We start from the raw sequence: 25,484 nt of genomic DNA on the forward strand, positions 1-25,484 counted from the left end.
TATGTAGGAACATGTGATGTGTCATGGTATCTTTGCCATCTCCTACCATCATATTACTATGCTTCTGCATCTTTGTTCATCCGTTCTGCTCTGGGAGGATGAAGCAGAGGAGAAAGGATTCCTTAGGAGGGACTGTCTGGGCTCCAATCCTAGCTCTATGACTGATGGCTAATTAACCTTTGGCAAACCATTTAAAGTTTCTTTTGTTCCTCAACTACAAACATACACATAGCTAGGTGTGGTGGCATACAAATTTAATCCCAGAACCCAGGAGGTAGAAGCATGCATGTTTCTATGAGTTCAAAGCTAGTTTAGTCTACACAGCAAGCTCCAGGCCTACATAGTGAGACCTCTCATAAAAAAAAAAAAAAAAAAAAAAAAAAAAAAGCAAACATTTCATAGGATTGTTCAAAAAAATTAGATAAACTAGAGTCTGACACACAGCAAGTAGAAATAATGTTATCTCTTACTAATTTTATGATAATAATGTCTTTCTGGAAACAACTCAGGATTAATCCCATCAAGTCTCTCCATGATTTAAATCCATAGATTATCATTCTGGACCCTCGTGTCACCACTATGAAGTATTCTTATCTGGTATTCTTTGGTATTTGCTTGATAGCTTTTGTATCTACTGAGTTTCTCAACAAGGTTACAGTGTCTTTGAGAAAGATTTATGACCTGAAAGTTTGGTTCCCTAAACGTGCCTAAAAATTTTTCTCCACATAGCTTTAACTGGATGTTTTTATGTGATAGTTAAAAAATTATCAATGAAACTCTGTGTACAGTCACAGTCTACTTTCCCAAGAACTCACAATTACTTCTGAGAGAGCCCTAGGGAATAAAGACTCAGTGGCTAATGCCTCCTTTTGAGACACTTTGGGTTAAGTAACAGTCTAGAAAATAATGTTTTCCAACTGAAATATCCTGTTACATGCTGGTTAATATGAGTCGTCTTAACTTTTGACTTGTTAATACCGTCCAGAATTCCCCTGGTTAGCAATTCTACCTCAATTTTATGATAACTCTACTTCAACCTTGAGTTGGCAGTAGCTATACTTGATTGTGAAGGACAGGGTCACCATAATCACCCACCCTCTTTGGATCTGTATCCCAGACTGGTCTGGAACTCACTGTGTGTCCTAAACTGCCCTCAAACTCATGGAGACCCATCTGTCTCATCCCTCTGAGTGCTGGAATTACAAGTATGAATCACTACCCCTAGAGGATTTTCCCATTCTTAATGTTTATCATAGACTTATTATTAGATACAGCAAGTATTATACATACTTGTTTTCCTTCAACTTGTTTCTTTATTAAATATCTCTCTTATTTCCAAAAAGTACCCAAATATTGTTTGGCTAGGAGCAGCACAACTTGTCATATAGAAGCGAGATTAAAGTATATTTATTTGAATGCTTAAAAAGAGAAGTAAATCAATGGAATCATGAACATTTACCTTATTTCCCATAAGGAGCAACTTACCCTTCCATACAAGTAAATCTAGCTCGGGCACCCCATGAAAATCTGCCATCTATGTAGTGTACTTTGCCAAATGAAGGGTCCTGTAACATATTACATTGAACTTCTAGAAGAAAATAACAATACAAATTTTAATCCAGCTCCAATGCCAGTTGCACTTGAATCAATGTCAAAATCACATATGGTTCTTTGGAGTGTGTGGCTTATTTAATGATTACATTATCAGAGTGTGGTGGTTTGAATAAGATGCCCTCCATAAAGGCACTTGAATAGTGGGTCCCCAGTTGGTAGCTGTGTGTGGAAGATTAGGAAGTGTATGTACCCTTGCTGGAGGAAGAATGTCGCTGGAATGGGGTGTGCTTTGAGGTTTCAGAAGATTCGTTCTATTCCCAGTATACTTGCTGATCCTACTTGCCATTCTGAGATGTGAGCTCCCAGCTCTTTCTGCCCCCATGTCTCAACAACCATTATGGATCTAACCCCTGAGACCATAAGCCCAATTAAACCCGGCCATGTTGTTTATCTCAGTGTCAGAAAAGTAACTAATACAAAGAGCAAGCATAAGAGTAGCAATTAGAAAATCAACTAAAGAAAACAAAAATAAAGATGCCCTATAAATTTCTCAAAGCCTGAGGGGGGGGAAAAAAAACCCTCATTTAAATCAAAGCTTTGTTTCACATAGGAATCACATCCCTGCAATAGGGGTATATGACCCCATTCTAAAATATCTAAAATCAATCAAGCAATCAAACAAACAAACAAAAAGTTAAGTGTACTTACTAATACAACCATCATCTGAAATAGGGACCCATGTATTATTTGGCTCACAGGTAGCAATCATCAGGTATGGAAACAGATATAGGTACCCTTTTTTACACTTATATTCTATTCTCTCTCCAACTGCATAATAGAGTTTAGGTGCACCCTTGAGTTCCATAGCTTCAAAGGGCGGTGGTAGTTCACAGGCATCTAGGGACACAATACAGCAAGAACATGAAGATGAAGTGTGAGTACCACTTTTATCAACGGGAAAATGTTATTTTATAGCAGGAAGGATAGAAAAAGCAGAAACGTTCTCAGCCAGATTCTAAATTCGGTATGCCTTTCTTTACTCAAGCAGCAGCAGGAACGGTGCAAGAATACCGTGACTTGTTCAAAATAACGTCTATTAAATAATGTTTATTCAAAAGTAAAAATACTGAGCTATGATTGATGGTTTGGGTTTTTTTTTTTTTTTTAAAGATATGAGGCCATCATGTTCTTATGACTGTCGTCGTAAGATATGGCTAATGAAACTGTGAAGGACTATGTGTCATTAATTAGGACTTGTCTAGTACCCAGTACCAAAGCTGACTGAGGGCTGTGATTGAAATTCAAAGTCTTTATTATTCAGGAAATTTGCTTGAATGATATCTGAAAATCATATTTTCTTTGCTATTTTCAGCCACTCTTTTAAACAATTTTTATTAGTTTAGCAATAAACATTTCTGTGTTAATGTTTCTTCCATGTCAAAATATTTACACTTTACTAGTTTATTATGGATTCATTCTGCGTTACTGCTATAACTAGAAAATGGATTCCGAATACTGTGGTTTGTATTTTCCTGTAAGTAGAGTAATAACGGACACCAGAACTTATTTCTCATAATAATAGTGATAAGGATTCTTTTTAAAAACTTAGAAATACCAAATACTCAGCGCTGTGCTAAGCATATCTTTAACTAACTTGTCTTCATGCCATCCTTGAAACAGTGTTTCCCTCGATAAGACAAGAAAACTGAAGACTCACAAGTGGAGGAACCTCTTTAGGAATGCATTCCAGGTAGGCAGCACACTAGGCGTCAGACTAGGCAACCTGTGTTCAGGCTGCACTGGGCACCACTGCCGATGCAATTACCCCTTTCTAGTCCTCATCTGGGACTCCCCAAAGCAGATGCCACAGGATCCTGTGTTTAGTCCTCAAGAAATTGCCTTTTATGGTGCTTGGGGACATTACAGCAGCTCTAACTTAGACTCAAGATTACTAAGTCAAGGGTCAAGTTGGATCAAGTAAAGATCAAGTTGCACACATTGGGTAAAAACATCATAGCATGGACAGCTCCAAAGTAGCCACTCACCTCTCATGATTTTTTTTTTTGTACTCTTCCTTTCTCTTGTCCCTTTTGTGTCAAACTAAGTAACTACTGGACGGCTGTGTCCCCCCGGGATTGTCTTTGCTCACATTGATCCTCAGCCCAGTTCCTAGGTACGTATGCTGAACAACTCTCCTCTTTTTTCAGCCACTTGGAGGGAACATCTTGTGTTTCAACTCTGAACGCAGCACTCAGTTCCCTTTCTTTGGGCTGTCCCCTATCAGGGTGTTTCAGATAGGGCACATGTGGCTGTGTTTAATTCGTAAGATGAAATCTAGTCATCATGTGGCCACAACATCCAGCACCAGCTTCTCTCAGGAACATAGGAGTACAACAAAGACACTTGCAAGGATTATATTGTCATGATTTTTATAATGAAAATACTCATTTTAAAGATTTATACATTGGAGAAAGGAGAGGCATTTATTTCTTTTTTCTTTTTCTTTCTTTTTCTTTTCTTTTTTTTTTTTTTTGTCTGTTTACTAGGATTTTATAAGTCAGGAATTGACCATATAAAGACTATTCTCTGCATTGTAGCACACAGAGTAAAGACTGAGATACTAACGTATAAACATTTACTGATTATAGCAAGACCTAAAATAGATCTAGAGTAGGTATCACAGGAGATTTCAGCTTCAAAGAAGCAGTCACTCTTCTGAAGGAAGGAGGCCAACCTCCAATGTGACAGATTCTCTTCTGCACTCCAGATGGGCACTGTCCAGCAATGAACCACTTTCCTTACAAATCGAGTTGTTCCAAGAATGAGGCCTTATTCTCCTTTAATTTCCCCTACCTAGCACAATGAGTTTTCCTTTTATGTTTTCCGGGTTTCAATCTAGATTTTGCTTTTTCAGATTTTATCTTGTTTCCCTTCATTTATGTTATATCCTATTCATTTTATCTGGTTTTCTCTATTTCAAATAACTGCAGAATCTTCTTAAACTTTTAGCTCATCCCAAACATTATTCTACTTAAAAAAAAAAAATCCACTGGTTTCTTATTATGCTAGTACCCGCCCCTTCTATTTCTTGTGAAGTGAATTTTTATATCAATTGATGAAAAGCAAAGTTTTTTAGAGAACTTTCCTCCTGCAAGCAGGAAGAATCTTTTCTGTGTTCCACGCCTTGGCCAAATATATTTAACATTCTGGTACTTGAGTTTTTAAGAGCACCAACACTAAGACAAAAAACCCAAACACTTGGAGACAGTCATGTGAAAAAAGAAAAGATCTCTTGCCTCCTATTCAGAGAGGTAGAGAACAGAAACACCAGCTTCATAGATGTGACTGCAAGGTGAGAGATGGGTTACGCTGGGTTATGTCTACTGAGGAGGTCTCCCTGGGAGGTAACGTTCCAACTAGGTTTGAAGAGAAGATAGTCAAATATATCAGGAGAATGTTCCATATATAAGAAAAACAGTAACAGACCAGTGGCTCAAAGTGTCAGAGTTTAGATTGTTGTTTTGTCCTGCCCCTCAGACATTTTAAAATCCAGTCAGAGAAGCATGTTCCTTTACTCCAGAGCATGGTTTTAGTCCTTCATGTTAAGCTTTGGTTAATATTTGCTTTGGTTAATATTAGCAAACATTTATAGGTCATATACTATGTATCTGCACTAGGGATCTATCAGCATAATGAAGTGCCTGCTTACATTCCTACACAAATATGTGTGTGAACCATCAATGGCGGTGGTAGTTCACAGGCATCTAGAGACAATACAGCAAGAACATGAAGATGAAGTGTGAGTACCACTTTTATCAACTGGAAAATGTCACTTTATAGCAGGAAGGATAGAAGGAAGAGGATCACAAAGAAAGGCTGGTTTGTCACTCTCTCCCAACATGTCCATCTTTGGGACCAGCGCAGAGCCTGGAACATAGAAGGCGAAAGTTGCTGAATGGATGCCGATAAGGAAAAATACAGAAATACATAAAGACTACATGAAAAAGATTATGTATATATCAGACACAAACACAGAGTGTTGCAAACAGAAGAAAATTGAAGGTCTCTGTGTAAAATTTACAAAGGAACCATGTATAATATTTATTCCATGTAATAAAACACCGTCCAAATGTGGTTGTATAAACTAAATTTTTCGATAAAAACTAGTTGGATAAAACTAAGTTTTAGTTCATGAGCTAAGCTGAAAGCCAGAGTGTTATTTATACTTCTTGTCTCAGGAGTGATGTTTCCATTGTTCTTTTCTACTATGACTTTATCTGTAAAGGAAGATGTCTCAGAGCCATTTGGTAATAGAATCAGACACCATCTATATTGGCTAGGAATGGACAATAATTCCAAGCAGGGAGTAGGGGTGTGAGGAATATGATTAAACACGCTGTATGTGGGAAAAAAAATCTAATAAAATTGTAAAGCCAAACAAAAGAGCCACTGTAACAAGACCCATACTGCCTCAGGCAACAAGGACATTGACTTAAGATAAAACAGGCCAAGTGAGACTTCTAAGCCCAGAGTTGCTTACCCACGGAATAAGCAGTGCAAGCTGCTACTGACACAGTGGAGCTCTAAGTGAACATCTACCCCTCTCTCCACTCAGCTGGCCACCCCTTAAGTGCTGCCTACTAGGCAGGTCTGCACTCGGGATGGGGTGGGGACTGCATGATCTTCACAGCCACAGGAAAACTCATACATTTACACAACCCTAGGAGAACTCTACCAGGTCCTCCTGAGCTCCTCCCAGCTTCTCTGCGACACAGCCTCTCTCCTGGATCCTACCAGATAAACTAGACAGCAGAAACAGAAGGGCCTCAGCGGAGATGCCCAGGGAGCACCAGTACAAAGTGTAGCTCTTCCTTCTACGACGGGGATGCGTCGAGTCTGGTGGAAGAGGCGCCGCTGTCATGTTACCAGACTGAAAGGAAAACTGGGCGCCGGGAAGCCGGAGAGCAAGTTTTGATTTAGGTGAACAGACGCAATAATCCTGAAACTAAAGGGTGCAGAGCGACACAACAGGTGGGCGTGGCCAGGCCGCTCCTGGCAGGCTAGTGACTGGTAGTGCTAAGCTAGGCCAATCGGATGGCAGTAAGGCGGGACCTCAGTCCAAGGGGCTGGGCCATGGGATTGCGCTCCCGCCAGGAATTTTGGGCTTCTCAACTATTTTCCCTTGTCCCGCCTTGCTGTGTTCCTTCCTTACCACTTTTTAACTCCTCCCATATGTAGCTGAGTTACTCCCAAGTCCTCTGCTGCACTACTCAACTTGGGTGGCGCAGGCCTTGTCTTCCGCTGTGCAGGGCTCCTCCCTTGTCAGGGCTGTGCTCCTCCCAGGGCTGTCTTCCTACTGATGCTGCTCAGAATTCCTCCTTCGGCGCTCTATAGGGCTCTATAGCGGTTCTAAGGTGCGCTTACCGGCTGGAGCGAACTTGGCTCGCATATACAAGGATGCCATTTTATTCAGGAAGGGTGGAAAGACTTGTTGGCCCTGTGGTCATTGCTCTGAACTTGAAGAATAAAGTGCGGGAACCTAAGAACAGAGACCTAAATCACTATCAGGAGGCTGCCTCGGACATGTTTTTGGCATTAGTCACATCCGATTAGGGCAAGTACTTATATTTTTCCTCATTTGAATTCTCTTACAGCCTCATCTCACGAATCCTCAAATCTCAAAGGTCTTCTCACTGGGTTCTCAGTTTCTAAAGCCACCCCCCCCACCCCCACACAAAATCCTAACCCATGGCTGCTGTAAATTACTGCACAAACACTTCCCTGTGGCAAGCATTCCAAGTCCACTCCTGAAGTGGAGCTATTATGTTTTAGCCCTGCTTTGGAATGCTTTCAGTGACGGTGTTGACAGTGAACATCCCAGGATCCTGACGAATGCCTGGAGTCTGGAGTCAAAAATGAATGGAGAGGATTCAAATTAGAGGTGTTTTTCTCAGTTCATGAGAAATATTTTGTTAGATTGTCAGAGAAGCAAGGAGAGAAGGGGAAAAGATGTGTGGACCAAAATAGGCCTCTTCATTTCCTGTAAGCTCTGTGAGGGTGGTAGGACAGTGGGGTGGAGGGGCATTTATGAAGTAATGGAGAAACCAGCTGTTAGGTGCTTTCTGTGTGTCTCATGAAGTATGTTTACATTGTGGTTTTCAGAGGGTGGGCGTGGCGGTTTGAATAGGAATGGCCCCCACAGACTCATGTGTTTGAGACTTGGTCCATAGGGAGTGGGACTATTAGGTGTGGCTTTGTTGGAGTAGGCTTGACTTTGTTGGAGGAAGTGTGTCACTAGGTGGTGGGCCTTGAGGTCTCAGAAGCTCAAACCAGTTCTCTGCCTGTTGCCTGTGGACTCAGATGCAGAACTCCCAGCTCCTTCCCCAGCAACATGTCTCCCTGCATGCCACCATGCTTCCTGCCACGATAACGAACTGAACCTCTGAAAATGTAAGCCAGCCCCAATTATTTTTCCTTCTAAGAGTTGTATTGGTCATGGTATTTCCTCACAGTAATACAACCTTAAGACAGTGGGATAACAGCTACAGGTCAGCAGACCTTTCTGCATAGTGGATCAGGATCTAACTTCATCTCCAGGAATTCAGGTAAAAAAGTAAAACAAAACAAACAAGTACAGAAACAAGGACTAGTCTCACAAGGACACTTTATCCATTTTTGGCTTTACATTTGTCTCTGTGGCCTTTGTTCTCGTAGTGTGTTGGGGATGTACATGTCAGTTTGGGTGTGTGCACCTGTGCATGTAGGTAAGTGTGCATGAATGAGTGTGCATGTGGTTGTAGAAGCCAGGGTTATCACCCGTTGTCTTCCTTGGTCACTCTGTCTTCATCAGGGTTCTATTGCTGTGAAGAAGAGACACCATGACCATGACAACTCTTACAAAGAAAAATATTTAATTGGGGTTGGCTTATAGTTCCTATGTTTAGTTCATTATCGTCGCGATGGGAAGCCTGTGACATGCAGGCAGACATGGCGCTGGAGAAGGAGCTAACAGTTCTGCATCTGGATCCTAAGGCAGAAGAAGAAACTGTGAGCCACTAGGCCTGGCTTGAACTTTTGAGTCCTCAAGCTCACCCCTTTATGACACTTCTTTCAACAAAGCCACACCTACTCCAACAAGGCCATACATCCTAATAGTGCCATTCCCCATGGACTTATGGTGGCCATTTTAATTTAAACCACCACACATTCCAACTTATTTTGTGAGGTAGAGGGAATCTAAAGCTTATTGAGCCAGCAAACTCCAGGCTCTTCCTGTCTCTGCTTGTCCATCTCTTCGCCTTCAGGACTTTTGATGTGGGTTCTAGGGATCTGAATGTAAGTCCTCATGCTTATGTAAGAGGCACGTAAAGGGTAAATACATTATATTACAAACTTTCAAGAATTCTCTAATATCTTTTTGCGCGAAAGTTCCACTTTTTGTGTGGTGGTGGTGGGGGTTAGTGGACTTTGCATAGGCCTTTTTCTTCTATCTTTCATAATCTAAAGTCAAGCTGATAACTAGCTCATCCTTATGGTGCCCGTCTTAGGGTTTCTATTGCTATGACAAAATACCATGATCAAGAAGCAAGTTGGGGAGGGAAAGGTTTATTTAGTTCCTATAGAACCCAGTATCACTTGCATAGCGGTATCCCCAAAAGAATAGCTGACCCCAAGCCCCCAAATCAATCTATAATTCTGAAAATGCCCTACAGGCGAGCCCACAACCCAATCTTATTGAGGCATTTTCTCAGTTGAGGCTCCCTCCTCTCCAGTGACTTTATTTTGTGTCAAATTGATATAAAACTAATCAGGACAGTGTCAAACCAATTATTATATAAAACACCTTAAAAGAAGCTATTAAAACACAGAAACAGGCAAAAATTATGTGCAAACCTTTTGTTCAATATCCAGAGAGATTCTGACATTTACTGAGATCATGAGCATAGCTCAAAATATCACTATGTATATAATAGTTAAATATACAGGAACCTTGTTTTAATTTTTTCTATATATATATATATATATATATATATATATATATATATATATATATATATGTTTAGTATGCATGCATGTGTGTTCATGCACACATCTGTGCATACCTCTTTGTGTGTATCTCCATTCATGTAACTTTGAGGCCTGCGGTTGATATTGGGAATCTACAGTTTAAAAAAGATGTCTTTATTTTTATTCTATGAGTATTTTGCCTGAATATACGTCTGAATACCATGTGTATGCAGTGCCTTCAGAGGACAGATGAGGGTGTTAGACTCCCTGGAACTGGAGTTACAGATGGTTGTGAGCCAAGCCACCAGGTGGATGTCAAGAACTAAACCCTAGGTCCTATGCAAGAATAACAAGTGCTCTTAATCATCTCTCCAGCCCCAGGAATCTTGTTCAATTACTCCCCCACTTCATCTTCAGAGGCAAGGTCTGTCTTAAGTTAGGGTTTTACTGCTATGAACAGACAGAGGCCCTTTTATAAGACGAACATTTAATTGGAGCTGGCTTACAGGTTCAGTCCATTGCTATCAAGGCAGGAGCATAGCAGTGCCCAGGCAGGCATGGTAAAGGAGGAGCTGAGAGTTTAAAATCTTGTTCTGAAGGCACACAGGAGAAGGCTGACTTCCAGGCAGCAAGGATGAGGGTCTTAAAGCCCATGCTCACAGTGTCATGCTACTCCAACAATGCCACACCTCCAAATAGTGCCACTCCCTAAGCCAAGCATATTCAAACCACCACATTCCACTCCCTGTCCCCCATAGGCTTGTTAAAACACAGGAGTCTATGGGGGCCATATCTAGCCATAGCATAATAAAAAAAAATACATTTAGTCCAAGTTCCAGAGTCTCCATAGTCTGTAGCAGTCTCAACAATGTTAAAAGTCCAAAGTTCAAATTCTCTTCTGAGATTCATCCAATCACTTAACTATAATCCCCAAAGCAAGACAGTGAGCCAGCTGGGCAAACTCCAAACTCTGCATCTCCATGTCTGATGTCAAAGAGGTCTTCAGATCTCCAACTTCTTTTTTATTTTTTGTTGACTGCAACAAATTTCTTTCTCCTGGGCTGGTTCCACTCCCTGTTAGCAGCTTTCCTCAGCAGATATCCCATGGCTCTGGCATCTCAAACATCTTGGGGTCTCCAAAGCAACTTCAACAGCTTCTTATTCCAGTGTGTGGGATCCACACATGATCTTCTGGGCTCCTACAAAGGACTTTCATCTCTTCTCTGGCTCTGCCTTCTGTAGCATTCTAGGCTCTGGTTGACTCCAATCCATTGTTGCTGCTGTTTTTGGTGGTCATCCCCTGGTACTTGCATCTCCAATATACTGGGCTTTTCTGCTGCAAGTAGGCTTTATCAATAGCCTCTCTTCATGGTGCCAAGCCCCAATTTCTTTGCATGACACCTTCAGTACTGGGCCTTCTCTAGCCTCTCACAGTGTCAAGCCTCAGCTGCTCTCCATGACCCCTTCATACATTAAAAACCAGTACCACCTGGGTAATTCTTACACAGTACAAGTCCAGCTGCAGCACAGGGTACAACTTTGGCTATCTCTGGAACATAACTTCTTTGTGCTCTCACAAAACACTTCCAAGATTTCACTTCAGTGATGCTAGTCTCTTCTTAATCATCACTAATTTCTAAGCTCCAGCTAACCAGCATCAATTGTCCCAGTAGTCCCTTCTATTTTTGACTCTAAAGCCAGAGCCACATGGCTGAAGCTGCCAAGTTTTGATGCTTGCTGGAGCTGGAAGATGCCCCCTTGTTCTCTTAAATTATTACCAGCTTTCTGTTTTCCAACTCCTTCATGGCCTAAGCTTGGCTGTTCTAGAACTTGGTAGACTGATCTGCTTGGCTCTGTCTCCTGAATGCTGGAATCAAAGGCATGCCTGGACTTAAGCTTTTCTCTTGGAACTTGCTCTATACCAGGCTGGCCTTAAAGTCAAGAGATCTGCTTGCCTCTGTCTCCTTGGATTAAAGGTTTATGACCACCATGTTTGGACCTAAACTTAGCAGGGTGGGATCTTGCCCCAAAGTCCCCACTCCCTTAATCTGTGTATCTTCTTGAACATAGGATTTAGATCCATTTTACTTCCTCGTGTCCCTTTATTACTGTACACTTTGTACTTTAACTTTTGAAGCTTGCTGTGCTTCATCAAAAGGCTCTTCCTAAGAGTGAACTTTAGTAACCACACAACAGACTTTATAACAGGCTGTTTGGAGACTTTCTTTGTCAAAGCAATTAATCTAAATTTCTTCACTTTAGTCTCAGGCAGACTATTTGGACAATGGCAAAAAAGCAGACACATTCTTCACCAAAATTTTACAAGAATAGTCTCTAGGCCACATACTGAAATTCTTCTCCTCGGAAACCTTTAGAGCCAGGCTTCAACAGTGCAAATCACCCTCAGCACCAAGCTCTTCCAAATTTCTACCAGAATATCCCACTAAGCTCCATCTAAAGCATTCCATTGCTTTCCAAATCCAAAGTCCCAAAATCCACATTCTTCCAAAGGATGGTCAAGTCTAAAATGGCAATACTCGACTCCTTGTACCAAGTTCGGTATTAGTTGGGGTTTTACTGCTGTGAACAGACACCATGACCAAGGCAACTCTTATAAGAGAAACATTTAATTGGGGTTGGCTTACAGGTTCAGAGGTTCAGTCCATTACCATCAAGGCAGGAGCATGGCAGTGCCTAGGCAGGCATTGTACAGGAGGAGTTAAGTTTAAAATCTTGTTCTGAAGGCAAACAGGAGAAGGCTGACTTCCAGGCAGCTAGGTTGAGAGTCTTAAAGCCCATGCCCACAATGACACACCTGCACCAACAAGGCTATACCTATCTACTTCAGCAAGGCCACACCTCCAAGTAGTGACAGTCCCCGGGACAAGCATATTCAAACTACAAGGTCTCTCAATCAGATTCAAAGCTCACTGATACAGAGAGTCTCAATAGCCAGTTTGCTGAAGAAATATTTCTCAGCCTTCTGAGGCTTGAATTACAGGAGGGATTCTGGGATTCTGAACTCGTTCCCCTTGGTTGTGTGTAAGGGCTTTAAGTGCTAAACTGTCTCCCTACCAAGAGCCATTTATCTTAAGTGTGAACATATAATTATTAACTACTTGAGTTTTCTTTAAAAAAATAACATATAATTTATGAATATCTACAAGGCACCATGTAATGTTAAGATACATATATATCCAAAGACATTGCTTAATTGTGATGGCTAAGGAAACCCCATTCTGTACCAGGTACCCTCCTAGTACATTTTAACCTCTGCCCTAAATTCCTCAAAGATGAGCTTCTAGCATCCTGCACCTTCCCCAGAATGGTGTAAGTGCTGTAAGAGAATTAACCACTTGCTCTGGCTTTTGAAAATCCACTTATTGCTACATCCATGGGAGTAAGACGGCTAGCTCCTTTATTGCTGTGTTCAAGAGGAGAGAGACTCATGTAGCTGAGGGGACTAAAACAGTTTCTCATACAGCTACACATTCACAGAAACAAGATAATTCCACCTTTAAAAAACCTTTCCCTTCGCCCCTTCTGAACAACACACCTTCAATTTAGCTTTAAAGCTGTGGCCCTACAAGCAGCTTACATAAAATTGTAATTATAATCTGGATTGAGTCTGTAGTCTTTCCTGGGTGGTCTTGAACTCTATAATATAATATTTAAATCAACGTATACATCAGTCTCAGTGATTTATCATTCCTTTACAGAGAACAGTTTGTAAATCAATTCTAGCTGTTGTTTCTATAGGGTCATAGGTTTCCCAGAGCTGCCCTGCTTTTCAGTCCACGCCAGCATGACCTCTCCTAGCTGGCTCCAGCGTAGCATGTGATGACTGATGATTCTCAAAGGTTGTACTTTCTTAGTGGATATAACAGTTGTTCTTTTATTTCATTTTAAAAAATACAGAACACAGTACAAAGAACTTTGAAAGAAGAAGAAACCCAGAGTTTAGTTTTCAGATAGTTCTCTTGAGTACTCTTGGTCACCCTCCCTATCACCATTTTTAATACATTTTAAAATTTATTTTTAAATGAATAAAAGTCACTTCTATTCCTTAGAAAAGGTGATAACTGATATTACATGTTTTTCTCCAATCTGTTTTTAAAGTGTGCTCTGTTTTAAAAATGTAGGAACAATTTGAGAAAAATATGCATATATAAAGACATATGAAGAAGCCTAATAAAATAATTTAGTAGTGACTATTGCTACATAGAATAATTATTTGTTTTCATATATTTTTGCATCTTCCTAATGTTCTTTAATGAGCTTATTCCATATTCTGAACATTTTAAAATAAGAAAGGAAGACTTATAAAATATAACTCCTAAACTCCATCTCCTTTTTTCAGGTCATCCAGTTTTCTGTCCACTGTAACTAGATGATATGTGATTTCAACATAAGGTAAGGGTGCAAGGGAGTGACCATCAAGCAGGCAGGATAGAAGTGTCAGTCCCCCCAAAAAATCTTTTGCATTTTTATGCAGTAATGTCAAAGACATGACTCTCAGATCTTATTCTGTTGAAATGAATTGGCTTCTAAACTAACATGTAATTCTAGATATCCATAAAGTTGCAGGTTTTTGTTATTTGTTTTTGTCAAGAAGGGACATTTAAAGTAACAGGTTATTTTCATTTAGATGACAGCACTGTGAATATCTAAACTATGAAGAATTCATACGCTAATAATTGAAAGGACAACATAAACTCTATCTGTCTCCATTTTAGGACCAGGCCTAAAACAACCACCAGTCCCAGGAACTAGGCCATAAGTCATCAGCTCCAGAAACACACCATAAATCCCAGGGACTAGATCATAGGTCACCAGCTCTGAGAACAGACCATAAATTCCAGGAATAAGGTCATAAAAACCCCTCCCAAGGAATAGCCTGGAGATAACCAGAAAAATGGGAAAATATCTTATCTCCGGATGGGCCAACTGTGCTGGGCAGCCCTATCTCATCCTGTGGTTAAACATTCATGACATAGGAATGCAGACCACTGACTACCTAGCACAAGTCAATAGAAGCCAATCCCTGTGACTTCCCCAGAACTCAACAATGAAATTTTAGATTAACTAACTCACTCTCTAAATATAGAAGAACTAACATAAAGATGATCAAAGTTATACTAATGTCACCACTTTGGCCCAGGCCAATCACATTAGAGATTACCTAATCCTTCTAGAGATTCCCCTGCTTCCTTATAGGGCCAGCACGCCTTTGTCTAAGGTTGCCATTTGGAAGAATGACTGACCCCTGCATGCTGGTTGATTCTACAGAATAAATGCTGTGTCTTTGCATACTATCTAATACTTATACTTATGCATAAGGAGTCTAGTCTTCCTTCACTGATTTTCAGACTCTTACATAATCAGGATGGTGGTATTACATATAAATGCAGATTCATCAAAAGTGTTTATTACCCTTTGTTGTGGTTTTTTATGCAGGGCACAAGAAAGTATGATGTAAAGAAAGAAGTGAATGAGAAAGATAAGATTAATGATACACTTTATATTTTTTTTCCTTTTGTTAATAAACAGAAAGCAGTTCAGAAAAATACACATGTAACCCACAACAGACAAAGCATTTCTCTGAGACTTTTTAGAAGTGTACTCGTGGCCAAGCTAAGTTCTCTAAGAGAAGAGTCAGTTTTAAAAAGCATGTTTTCCCCTGTTATAACCATAAAGAATAAGCAAGGGTGGTATATTCAGTACAGGGTACCAGAGTTGTTTTCTGACAAGGCTGGGACCTTTCTTTTCTAGCCTGAATACTGAGCTTCAACCAGTGGACAAAGCCCCGAGGGCCTACCTGGTCTCCAGATGTTATTACCTAGTTGACTATTTTTCATTGTTCATATTCATTCTCTCTCTCTCCTTCCCTCCCCCATCTCTCCCTTCCCTCTCCCCCTGCCCTGCCCCACATTCAACTAGTCAGCATTACCCACTACCTGCAGGTCCTACAAACATTCCCTCCCTCCTTCACCATATGCCTCCACCTTGTCTCTTCTTTGCTTTGACATTTACTGTAGGCACACAGGTCTTGTGCTTAGAATAGATTCTCACCCTTGTCCACAAAGTGTTGCCAAAATTAACTACCCTGATGCTTTGGAAAACTGTAGTCAAGACTGACCTTGATGATCTCTTTGCGAAATGGTTTTGATTTTTCTTTTCAGAATCAAGGTAATCCTCTTGCTTCAGAGTTTAATAAGTGCTAGAATTACAGGAGTCAACCATCACATCTAGCTCAATATATATAATGTAGTCTATATGTTTACTGTTTTAAAGAATGAGTTCATACTACTTTTTATTTTTATTTATTTTTTTATTTTTGAGGCAGGTTAAATGTCCTGAGTGGCCCTGAATTTCCTTCTGTGTCTGCTCTCAAGTGCTGAAATTATATGTACGAACCACACATCTAGATCTTAAAAGAAAATAGTTTATTGTAAAGTGATACAGAGTTTCAGAGACACATCACTTTGCATTGTGGGTATTTAGGAGGCTTCTTGCGTGAGTGAATTCCGTGATGGGCTAGTGGTGCTTCAGCAAAAAGAAAATGAAAAAGGGTTTCAGATGGGTAATCTTGCATATATGGATCGAAATATTTTAAGCACTTTTAATGGAATGTTTAAAAAATAATTTCCTGTGAAGACAAACCTAGGTCCTAATCTGTTAGTCTTTCCCTACAATATAATTACATGGTTAGCTTGAAACTTGTTCTGCACAATTTTACCAACAACAATTCCAATAGTAAAGGAAACAAAGTCTACACCTAAGAACCTTGAATACAAACCTTACAAAAAAAAAAAAAAAAAAAAAAAAAAAAAAAAAAAAAAAAAAAAAAAAACCCAAAGCACTGCATTCTGTTATTTTGTCTGAATTTTTTAAAAAAATGATATTATTTTTTAAAATAAGCTTCAAGAGAAAAGGAAAAAAGTAACTAGGAAACTTGATAATAAATAGAAAGCTTAGTGAATTCACCTCCACTGCAGAAGAAAAGAAAATATTAACTGCTGTTGAGATTTGGTCTTTCGCTATGTACTGTAAAGCCAAATACTGGCCCCCAAGGCCTGGCTGGCCCCGGGGAGGAGGGCATCTGCATGTAGACAAAGTAATGCTATGTGAACTTGCTCCTAAATTTAAAACTACTGGTTGAATAAAGATGCCTACAGCCTATATAGCTGGGCAGAAGAAAGGAAGGGAGATAGGGGATGCGGGCTGTTTTTAGTTTCTGGGCTTGGGATCTGAGGGGGACTACAAGAGGGAAGAGAAGGCAGAGAAGGCAGAGAGAGGAGATGGCATGGAGTAGGTGAATTATGAAATCACAGCCAGATGGAGTTAAGAGCCGCCCAGATGGAATATGGCAAATTATAACTGGGGGTTATGGATAGGGAAGTAGAAACTGATAGCTTAGAGGGTGGGTATCTGCCCAGCTCCAGTGCTTTAAATGCTTAGTATAAACAAAGGTTGTGTGTCTTTATCTGGGAACTGGATGATCAAAGCTGGGGTAGAAACTCCCAATTGAGATTAAATATTTAATACAATAAACTGCAACATTTTTGTTAGAAAAAACAAAAAAAAATTGAGTTGCCTGTATTTACATCTCTTCTGACTATGAAATGCCTTTTCTGTACCCACTATTTTTTTCCCTGAGGCCCTTTTCTACTGTCTCTTGCCGAATGAATTAAGGATTTTTATACTTAAGTAATGCATATTATCAGAAAGAAGAGGGACATAGAAGAATTTTATTAACCATTGTGATACCTTAGCCTCTGCTTATTAGGAGAGCTGCCCATTCCTTTGCAGAGCACGAGCTGGGATAATTTGTTTGTGAATCTGTTGGGGTGTGTTTATTTACACAGGATCTCAGGTAACCCAGGCTGCCCTCAAACTCCTTCTATAACTGAAAATGAGAGATCTGCACTGGCTGTGGTATTTATTTCTGAGAGTGTCCCAAGATCCTATGGACAGGGTCTGTTAGGATTCCTGGGAAGCCAGTGAACAAATGAATAGCTCTGTGTGATACAGACATATAGATCTGTGAATTTGTGAGAAGCTAAAGGGCTGAAGTGAGATGCCGGAGCATGCAACAGAACTGAGCAATCTTTAGAACACCTACTGAAGAAGGCAAGGAAAGAAGGTAGAAATTCAGGGCTTACAGGAACTACCCAGTTTTTGTTTGTGTGTGTGTGTGTGTGTGTGTGTGTGTGTGTGTGCGCGCACGTGTGTGTCAGTCATTTGTCAACATTACTTATGATCAAAGAGTACAATAATACTGTGTCAGATTGCACTACAAAGCTATCGGTATATGAAACTATCAAAATTGGAGTAATCTTATTTGCTAATCAAAACTGCTTAAAAATAGTGCAAATTTGTAAGTCTCTAGGCCTTGGTGGGTCATGCTGCTTCCAGGAAGTTCCAATAATCGCTTGCTTCCCCCGGTGAGAAAGGAGCCACCGGCAACACATATCCTGGGTGAGGATATGTGAGGGGGACGGCTGATGGGCAGCTGCATTTGGCCCAGGTTGGAGTTGGATCCTTGGAATTGTTACTGGGTTTATAGTTCAGTGATTCACAATATTCAGTTAAATCATCATAATGCATTCAGTGTAGTATTAGTTCCCGTTCAACCCTGAACCTTTGGCCAATAGTTGCCATGTAAGGGTTTGTGGTGAGGATGCACAGAAGAGGTGGTTGATGAATTAGGGACGGATAGAGCTGCAGTGGAAAACAGAGAGTGGAGCTATATGGCAGTGGAGCACACATTTAATCCCTGTGCTTGGAAGGCAGAAGCAAGTGGATCTCTGAGTCTAAGGCCAGCCTGGTCTCCATAGTAAGTTGTAGGACAGCCAGGGCTACACAGAGAAACCCTGCCTTGAAAAATGGAGAGAGAGAGAACGCCAAGTGAGTACAGAAATGGGGAAAGAAGTAGAGAGAGCCACTGAGGACCCTTAAGAGATCCCCCATCAGTATACGAATGTACCCCTAGCTCTAGAGAAGGTACTTTCACAGGAAAAAGCAAAACCTACTGTCCCCCAAAGGCTCATACTATACCTTAGCACAGTATTAACAGTTATCAAACAAAATCATGGCAATAACCCAGGAAATAAACTAAACTTTCCAGCTCAAGAAGTATTTTCCAACTTCTGTGTGCAATATTCTGTTTGAATTGTTTCTGTTTTTTAATCTGTTTGGGGGGCTAGGGGTGTTGTTGTTGTTGTTGTTGTTGTTGTTTTTTAAGATGCATTTATTTATTGTGTATACAGCATTCTGCCTGCATGTATGTCTTCAGGCCAGAAGAGGGCATCAGATCTCATTATAGATGGTTATGAGCCACCATGTGGTTGCTGGGAACTGAACTGAGGAGCTCTGGAAAAGCAGCCAGCACTCTTAACCTCTGAGCCATCTCTTCAGCCCATTTTTAAATCTGAGTTGATGCAAACATTTTCAATTCAGGATGTACATATCTACCTGTTGTTCTCCTGACTTGTGAGCAGAGACTGAAGACGAACACAGCTGTCTTCTTTAGAATTTAAATAGACACCCACTTCTTTACACTTTTCATCTGTGGTATTGCTAATTGGTAGTGGGGAAAGGAAAACTGTATGAATTATCTTACAGTTTTGAAAGTAACTAATACCTTTTATTTTGATAATAACTTATAATTTTACTAAGTAAAATCTCAGACTAGAAAATTCTAAACCCATTGCAGCAGAAGACTCCAGCTTGTTTATATACAAGTATCCAAGCTTTAAAATAAAACATCTCACCATTTCTGAAGTAATTTTGGTTAGTAAATAAGTTTACCACAAATATTTACAACTTCACATACTAATAGTTTTGCACTGTAACCTGATATAGCATCACTGTGCTCTATGATCACTAGTGATGTTGGGAAGTTCTACTTTGTATCAAAGTAATCCTCACTATTAGCACAGTAGCAGCAGGTGTTATAAAGAAACACCCTCCCTCCCTCTCTACCTTCAGGCTCCACATCTACACATTCAACGAACTGCAAGTCAAAACCATTCAAGATAGCTGTAACTCTGATGAATATATAAAGCCTTTTCTCTTGATATTTTCCCTAAATCACATAGTATAACTATGTAGTTTAAAATATTTAAAATATTTACACAAAAATTTCATTGTATTATATTATCACAAGTAATCTACAGATAAATGAGACATGTAGGAGGTTCTAAAAAAAGTACTATCCTCTTTCTATGTAGAGTTACTGAACATCCAAAGATTTTTGGTATCTCTGAGAATTCTAGAACCAAGATTCTTCAGATTATGAGGGATGACTAGATGTAATAACTTACAAAAAAAAAAAAGAAACAAAGAAAGAAAGAAAGAAAGAAAATAGTTAATTAATTTTAAGATCAATAACTAATGAAAAAACTTTTTTCTGGCATTCATTATAAGTATAGGACTGTGTTCAGTAAGATAGGAGATAATATATGATAGGCAAAGAAGATGAAGCTTGATGGTCAGTGTTTTGTCCAAGGATTCATAGCTGGTGAGTGACAACGCACTCAGGACTAACTATAAGCCCCATTCTTTTACCAGAAATGCTATACCATGCTTTCTGGGGTTACTTAGCAAGTACTTTATATAACATAAATAACAAATACTTGATGCTGGATTATTTGTGAGTTGGTATTAGTGTTAAGAATACTGAATTAACAATCATTGGTCATTGATATCTCCCAAGATCAATGGACTCCATTCCCCTAATAAAAAGACACTAATGGAATGAATGTGAAACAGAATCCAACATTTACTACATACACCACACATACCTCAGCATCAAAGATAAAGATTACTTCAGAGTAAAGGGTTAGAAAAAGATTGTCCAAGAAAATGGACCTCCACAGATACAAGAAAATTGAAACAAACCCCTGGGTTCTAATAGACTACCATGTCAACAAAAGAAACAACAGAAAGCCCACAAACTCATGAAAACTGAACAAGTCTCTACCGAATGACTGCTGGGTCAAGACAGAAATAAAGAAAAAACTAAAGACTTCTTAGAATTCAATGAAAATGAATGTACAGCATACCCAAACTTATGAGACACAATGAAAGCAGTGCTAAGAGGAAAGTTCAGAGAACTGAGTGCCCACATAAAAAAATTTCTAAGATCTCATACTAATGATGTAACAAAACAATGGAAAGCTCTAGAACAAAAAGAAGCAAGCACACCCAAGAGGAGTAAAGGGCAAGAAATAATAAAACTGAGCGTTGAAATCAATAAAATAGAAACAAAAAGAACAATACAAAGAATCAATGAAACTGACTTGGTTCTTTAAGAAAATCAACAAGATAGACAAACCTTTATCCATACTAACTAAAAGTCAGAGAGAGACTATCCAAATTAACAAAATCAGAAACAAAAGGGGGGAAATAACAGAAACCAAGGAAAGTCAAAGAACTATCAGGTCATACTTTAAAAACCTGTATTCCACAGAACTGGAAAATCTAAAAGAAATGGATAATGTTTTCAATAGATGCCACTTACTAAAATTAAATCAAGATCAGACAGACAACTTAAATGGATGTATAAGCCCTAAAAAGCAGCAGTCATTGAAATCCACCCCAAAAGCCCAGAGCCAGGTGGTCTTAATGTATATTTCTATCAAATATTCAAAGAAGAGGTAACACCAATCCTTCTAAAATTATTCCACAAAACAGAAAATAGAAGGAACTTTGCCAAATTCATTTTTATGAGGCCACAGTCACCTTGATACCCAAAACACAAAAAAGATTCAACAATGAAACAGAATTACAGACCAATTTTGCCTATGAACATAGATGCAATAATACTCAACAAAATACTTGCAAACTGAATATAAAAACATATCAAAAATATCATCGACCATGATCAAATAGGCCTCATCCTAGCGATGCATCACCATATGAAAATCCATCAATGTAATCTACTATAAATAAACTGAAAGTAAAAAAAAACCCACATGATTATCTCATTAGATGCTGGAAAAAGCCTTTGACAGAATTCAACACCCCTTCATATTAAAAGTCTTGGAGAGATCAGGGATACAAGGCACATACCCAAACACAATAAAGGCAATATACCACAAACCAATAGCCAACATCAAATTAAATGGAGAGAAACTTAAAGCAGTTTCACTAAAATCAGGAACAAGACAGGGCTATCCACTCTTGCCCTAGGTCTTCAATACAGTACTAGCTAGAGCAGTAATACAACAAAAGGAGACCAACTTCGAAAGGGAAGAAGTCTAAGCATCACTATTTGCAGATGACATGCTACTATACATAAGCAACCCCACAGTTCTACCAGGGAACATCCACAGCTGACAAACACCTTTAGCAATGTGGATTGATATAAAATTAACTAAAAACAAAACAAAACAAAAAACAAAACAAAACAAAACAAAAAAAAAAAAACTCAACCGAGTAGCCCTCCTATATACAAGTGACTAACTGAAAGAAAGAAATCAGGGAAATAACACCCTTCACAATATCCACAAGCTATATAAGGTATCTTGTGATAAACCTAACTAACCAAGCAAGTGAAAGACTTGTATGACAAAAACTTCAAGTCTTTGAAGAAAACAATTAAAGATTTCAGAAGATGAAAAGATCTCTCATGTTCGTGGATTGGTAGAATTAATGTAAAAATGGCCTTCCCCCAAAAGCAATCTACAGATTTAATGCAATCCCCATCAAAATTCCAACACAATTTTTTACAGGCCTTGAAAGAACAATATTCAATTTTATATGGAAAAATAAAAAAAAAAATTATATGGAAAAATAAAAAAAAGTAGCTAAAACAATCCTGAAGAATAAAAGAACTTCCAGAGATATCAGTATTACTAATTTTAAGCTGTACTACAGAGCTACAGTAATAAAAAACCATATGGTATTGGCATAAAAACAGACATGTTGATCAATGGAATCCAATTGAAGGCCCAGATATAAATCCACACACCTATAGACACCTGATTTTTGAAGGAAAAAAAAAAGCCAGAAATACAAAATGGAAAAAAGGAAGCATCTTCAGCTAATAGTCCTGGTCTAACTGGATGTCTGCATGTAGAAGATTGCAAACAGATCCATACTTATCACCCTGCACAAAACTCAAGTCCAGTGGATCAAAGACCTCAATGTTAAGCCAGACACACTGAAACTGAGAGAAATGAAAGACAGGAATATCCTTGAACTCACTGGCACAGGAGATAACTTCCTAAATATAACATTAAAAGCACAGGCACAAAGACTGACAAATAACAGGATCTCATGAAACTGTAAAGCTTCTGTGAGACAAAAGACACTGTCAGTGAGACAAAATGGAAAGAAGATTTTCATCAATGCCACATCCAGTAGAGGGCTAATATCCAAATATATAAAGAACTCAAGAAGCTAGGCATCAAGAAACCACACATACACACCACATTCACTCCCCCCAACACACACACTTAAAATATCTGTTATCATATATATTTCCTTTGGTGTAAATATACTATTTTGTATAACCAAGGCCACCTTCCTGAGAATTACCTGTCTTTATGGCAGTATGTTCTATTGCTTTCTTTTAATTCACTTTGCTTTCCAAAAGAAGGAACATAACATTTACAGATTCATTTTTTTCTTTTAATCTTTCTCCTTTCTCTTTCCTCCCCCCACCCCCTGTCTCTGTCTCTCTCTCTCTCTCTCTCTCTCTCTCTGTATGCATGCAGGCACATACGCATATTTGCGTGTGTGAGGGTATATGTAAGTGATGTATGTGTTGGGAGTCTTCCTCTATTGTTTACCACCTTATTTCACTGAAACAAGGTCACTAAAATCCAGCTTATATGGCAAGTCTGTGTAATCAGTATGTTCCAGGATACCCACTGTCTCCACCTTCTGAACACTGGAATTATGGGAAAGCCACCATGTCCACCTGGCAATAAAAAGGTGCCAGGGATCCGAACTTTGGTTGCCATACTCTCTGTATAAGTGTTTTAACCACTAAGCCACCTTCCCAGAACTATTTTTGCTTGGTTTGTTTGAGGCACGGTATATTATTCTGTAACGCGGACAAGCCTCACACTGTGACTATCCTGTCTAAGCCACCAGAATGTTAGGATACAGGTATAGGCCACGGCTTCCTGCTACAAGTTTTTAGAGAACGGGACTATACTCACCGTTTTTTATTCTTCAGAATCATCCAACTGAAAACAATGATGACTAAAATCGAGATGACTATCCCAACGGAAATTCCTAAATAGGAAAACAAAATAAATGAAAAGCACATCACAAAAGTTTTACACTCTGTCTTAATAACTAATCCCACTGTCGGTTATCCATGATTCTTTCATATGTAACTTCACCCTATGTCCTGCCCTATTTGGGTTTTAATCCAGGACATCAGACCTACAGTACTACTAGTTATGGGGTGACCAGAGCATTCTATAAGCTTCTTCCCAACAACACAGCCCTTCCCAACAGTGCTGCTGGGCTCAGGACACACAGCTTGCCCAAGTCTTTAATAGAAAGCAGGAGACAGGATGCTCTATGTGACAGAAATCCCCTTGGTATCAAACTATATAAATCCATTTCTGTTGGCTAAATGATCAACTCGACACAGTTTAGAATCACGTGAGAAGAGAGTCTGAGTGAAGAATTAGCTAGCTCTGGTTGGCCTATGGGCATGTCTGAGGGAGATATCTTAATTACATTTATTAAAGTGGCTCTGTAGACACACACTATAGGTGGCGGCATTCTCAGGCAAGGGATCATGGACAGTACAAGAATGGAAAAAGGTTCTTGACTGTGGATGTGTGCAGCTGCTTCAAATTTCTGCCACTCTGAGTCCCTGCAGTGATGGCCTAGACCCTGGAATTATTAGCTCAGAATAAAAACTTTCATCTCTAAATCTTTTATCTCCAGACACAAGATTCACTCACATGATGGTCTTATGGCTTTAACAGTACAAACTATCAGGATGACCACCCAGAAACATATTTCTGAGTACAAAGTAAAGGAGTTGCCTCTCCAGTCAAATTAAAATAAAAAATTGTTGACAGCAAAGAATAATTACTCACTCAAATAATTCAAAGATGAGGTCCTTCAATGTGTATGAAGATGCCAATCTTAACACCCTTAACCAGTGGTTCTCAACCTTCCTAATACTGTGGCCCTTTAATACAATTCCGCATGTTGTGGTGACCCCAACTATAAAATTATTCTTGCTACTTCATAATTGTAATTCTGCTGTTATCAATCGTTATGTAAATATCTGTTTTCCTTAAGTGACCCCCGTGAAAGGGTCTGTCAGCTCCCAAGGGTCACAACCCACAGGTTGAGAATTGCTATCCTAAACTTACACTAATTTTAATTGAACCTCAAAGATATTTTGACTTCTTTTTACAGATCATTTATTATAAGTAGATACTGCTAAAGAATTTCTCAGTAAACCCATCACAGGACTTACCAACTATTAGACCACTGTTTGAGCCTGAAAGAGAGAAAAGCCAAAGAAATGTTACTGGTGCATAATGTGGTATACTGCACAGGGTATGCATAGGTCTAAACCAGACGAGGCCCCAACACTGAGGAAGGGAAGGGAAGTGGGCATGCTCTCCCATCACTAACCAAGTAGCCATCTCAAACTGACAACAGCTCACAAGTAAAAAAATTAGGTTTCTCCAGTGGAGTTTCACTGAGTATACAAAATACACTCAAGGACAGGCCTTATGCCCAGCAATACATGGATAACTCAAAAAAACTCGGTGGTATTAGAAGAGTTTTTGTTTTTTCTCATATTGATTAATCTGGGCAATTTCTTAACCTTACTCTTCTTGTGCTTTTACATATTATGGTTTCTGAGTTTGTGGTTTTCTGGGCTCTCTGTGTGGGCATGCATCGCTGTGTATGTATGCATCTTTTGC

At 39.3% G+C, this 25,484-nt stretch overlaps 2 protein-coding genes across 12 annotated transcripts in view; both read right to left on the reverse strand.

Moving 5' to 3' along the window:
- The window catches only part of Cd46 (CD46 molecule), a 38,208-nt gene extending 31,250 nt beyond the window's left edge, over positions 1-6,958 (reverse strand). For 6 of the 7 annotated variants that reach the window (XM_076941667.1, XM_034513162.2, XM_076941665.1 and 3 more), the window contains exons 1-2: positions 2,263-6,273; positions 1,486-1,588 (exon numbers count right to left, since the gene is read on the reverse strand). In XM_076941667.1, coding sequence (XP_076797782.1) covers positions 1,486-1,588; positions 2,263-2,419 — 260 coding nt within the window. In that variant the 5' untranslated portion in view covers positions 2,420-6,273. Of the gene's footprint in view, positions 1-1,485; positions 1,589-2,262; positions 6,274-6,348 lie in introns of those variants that run through there. The other variant, XM_076941668.1, reaches the window with a different exon arrangement.
- A 50-nt stretch (positions 6,959-7,008) lies between these two features.
- Positions 7,009-25,484, reverse strand: part of LOC143443754 (complement component receptor 1-like protein) — a 41,612-nt gene continuing 23,136 nt past the window's right edge. Inside the window, exons 9-12 of one of the 5 annotated variants that reach the window (XM_076941658.1) lie at positions 25,028-25,051; positions 23,739-23,814; positions 19,039-19,143; positions 15,987-16,107 (exon numbers count right to left, since the gene is read on the reverse strand). In XM_076941658.1, the coding sequence (XP_076797773.1) occupies positions 16,062-16,107; positions 19,039-19,143; positions 23,739-23,814; positions 25,028-25,051 (251 nt within the window). In that variant the 3' untranslated portion in view covers positions 15,987-16,061. Of the gene's footprint in view, positions 7,094-8,444; positions 8,582-9,600; positions 12,300-15,986; positions 16,108-19,038; positions 19,144-23,738; positions 23,815-25,027; positions 25,052-25,484 lie in introns of those variants that run through there. The other 4 variants (XM_076941659.1, XM_076941661.1, XM_076941662.1 and 1 more) reach the window with 4 other exon arrangements.

This window comes from Arvicanthis niloticus, chromosome 10, assembly GCF_011762505.2.
Source record: "Arvicanthis niloticus isolate mArvNil1 chromosome 10, mArvNil1.pat.X, whole genome shotgun sequence".
Classification (NCBI taxonomy): Eukaryota; Metazoa; Chordata; class Mammalia; order Rodentia; family Muridae; genus Arvicanthis; species Arvicanthis niloticus.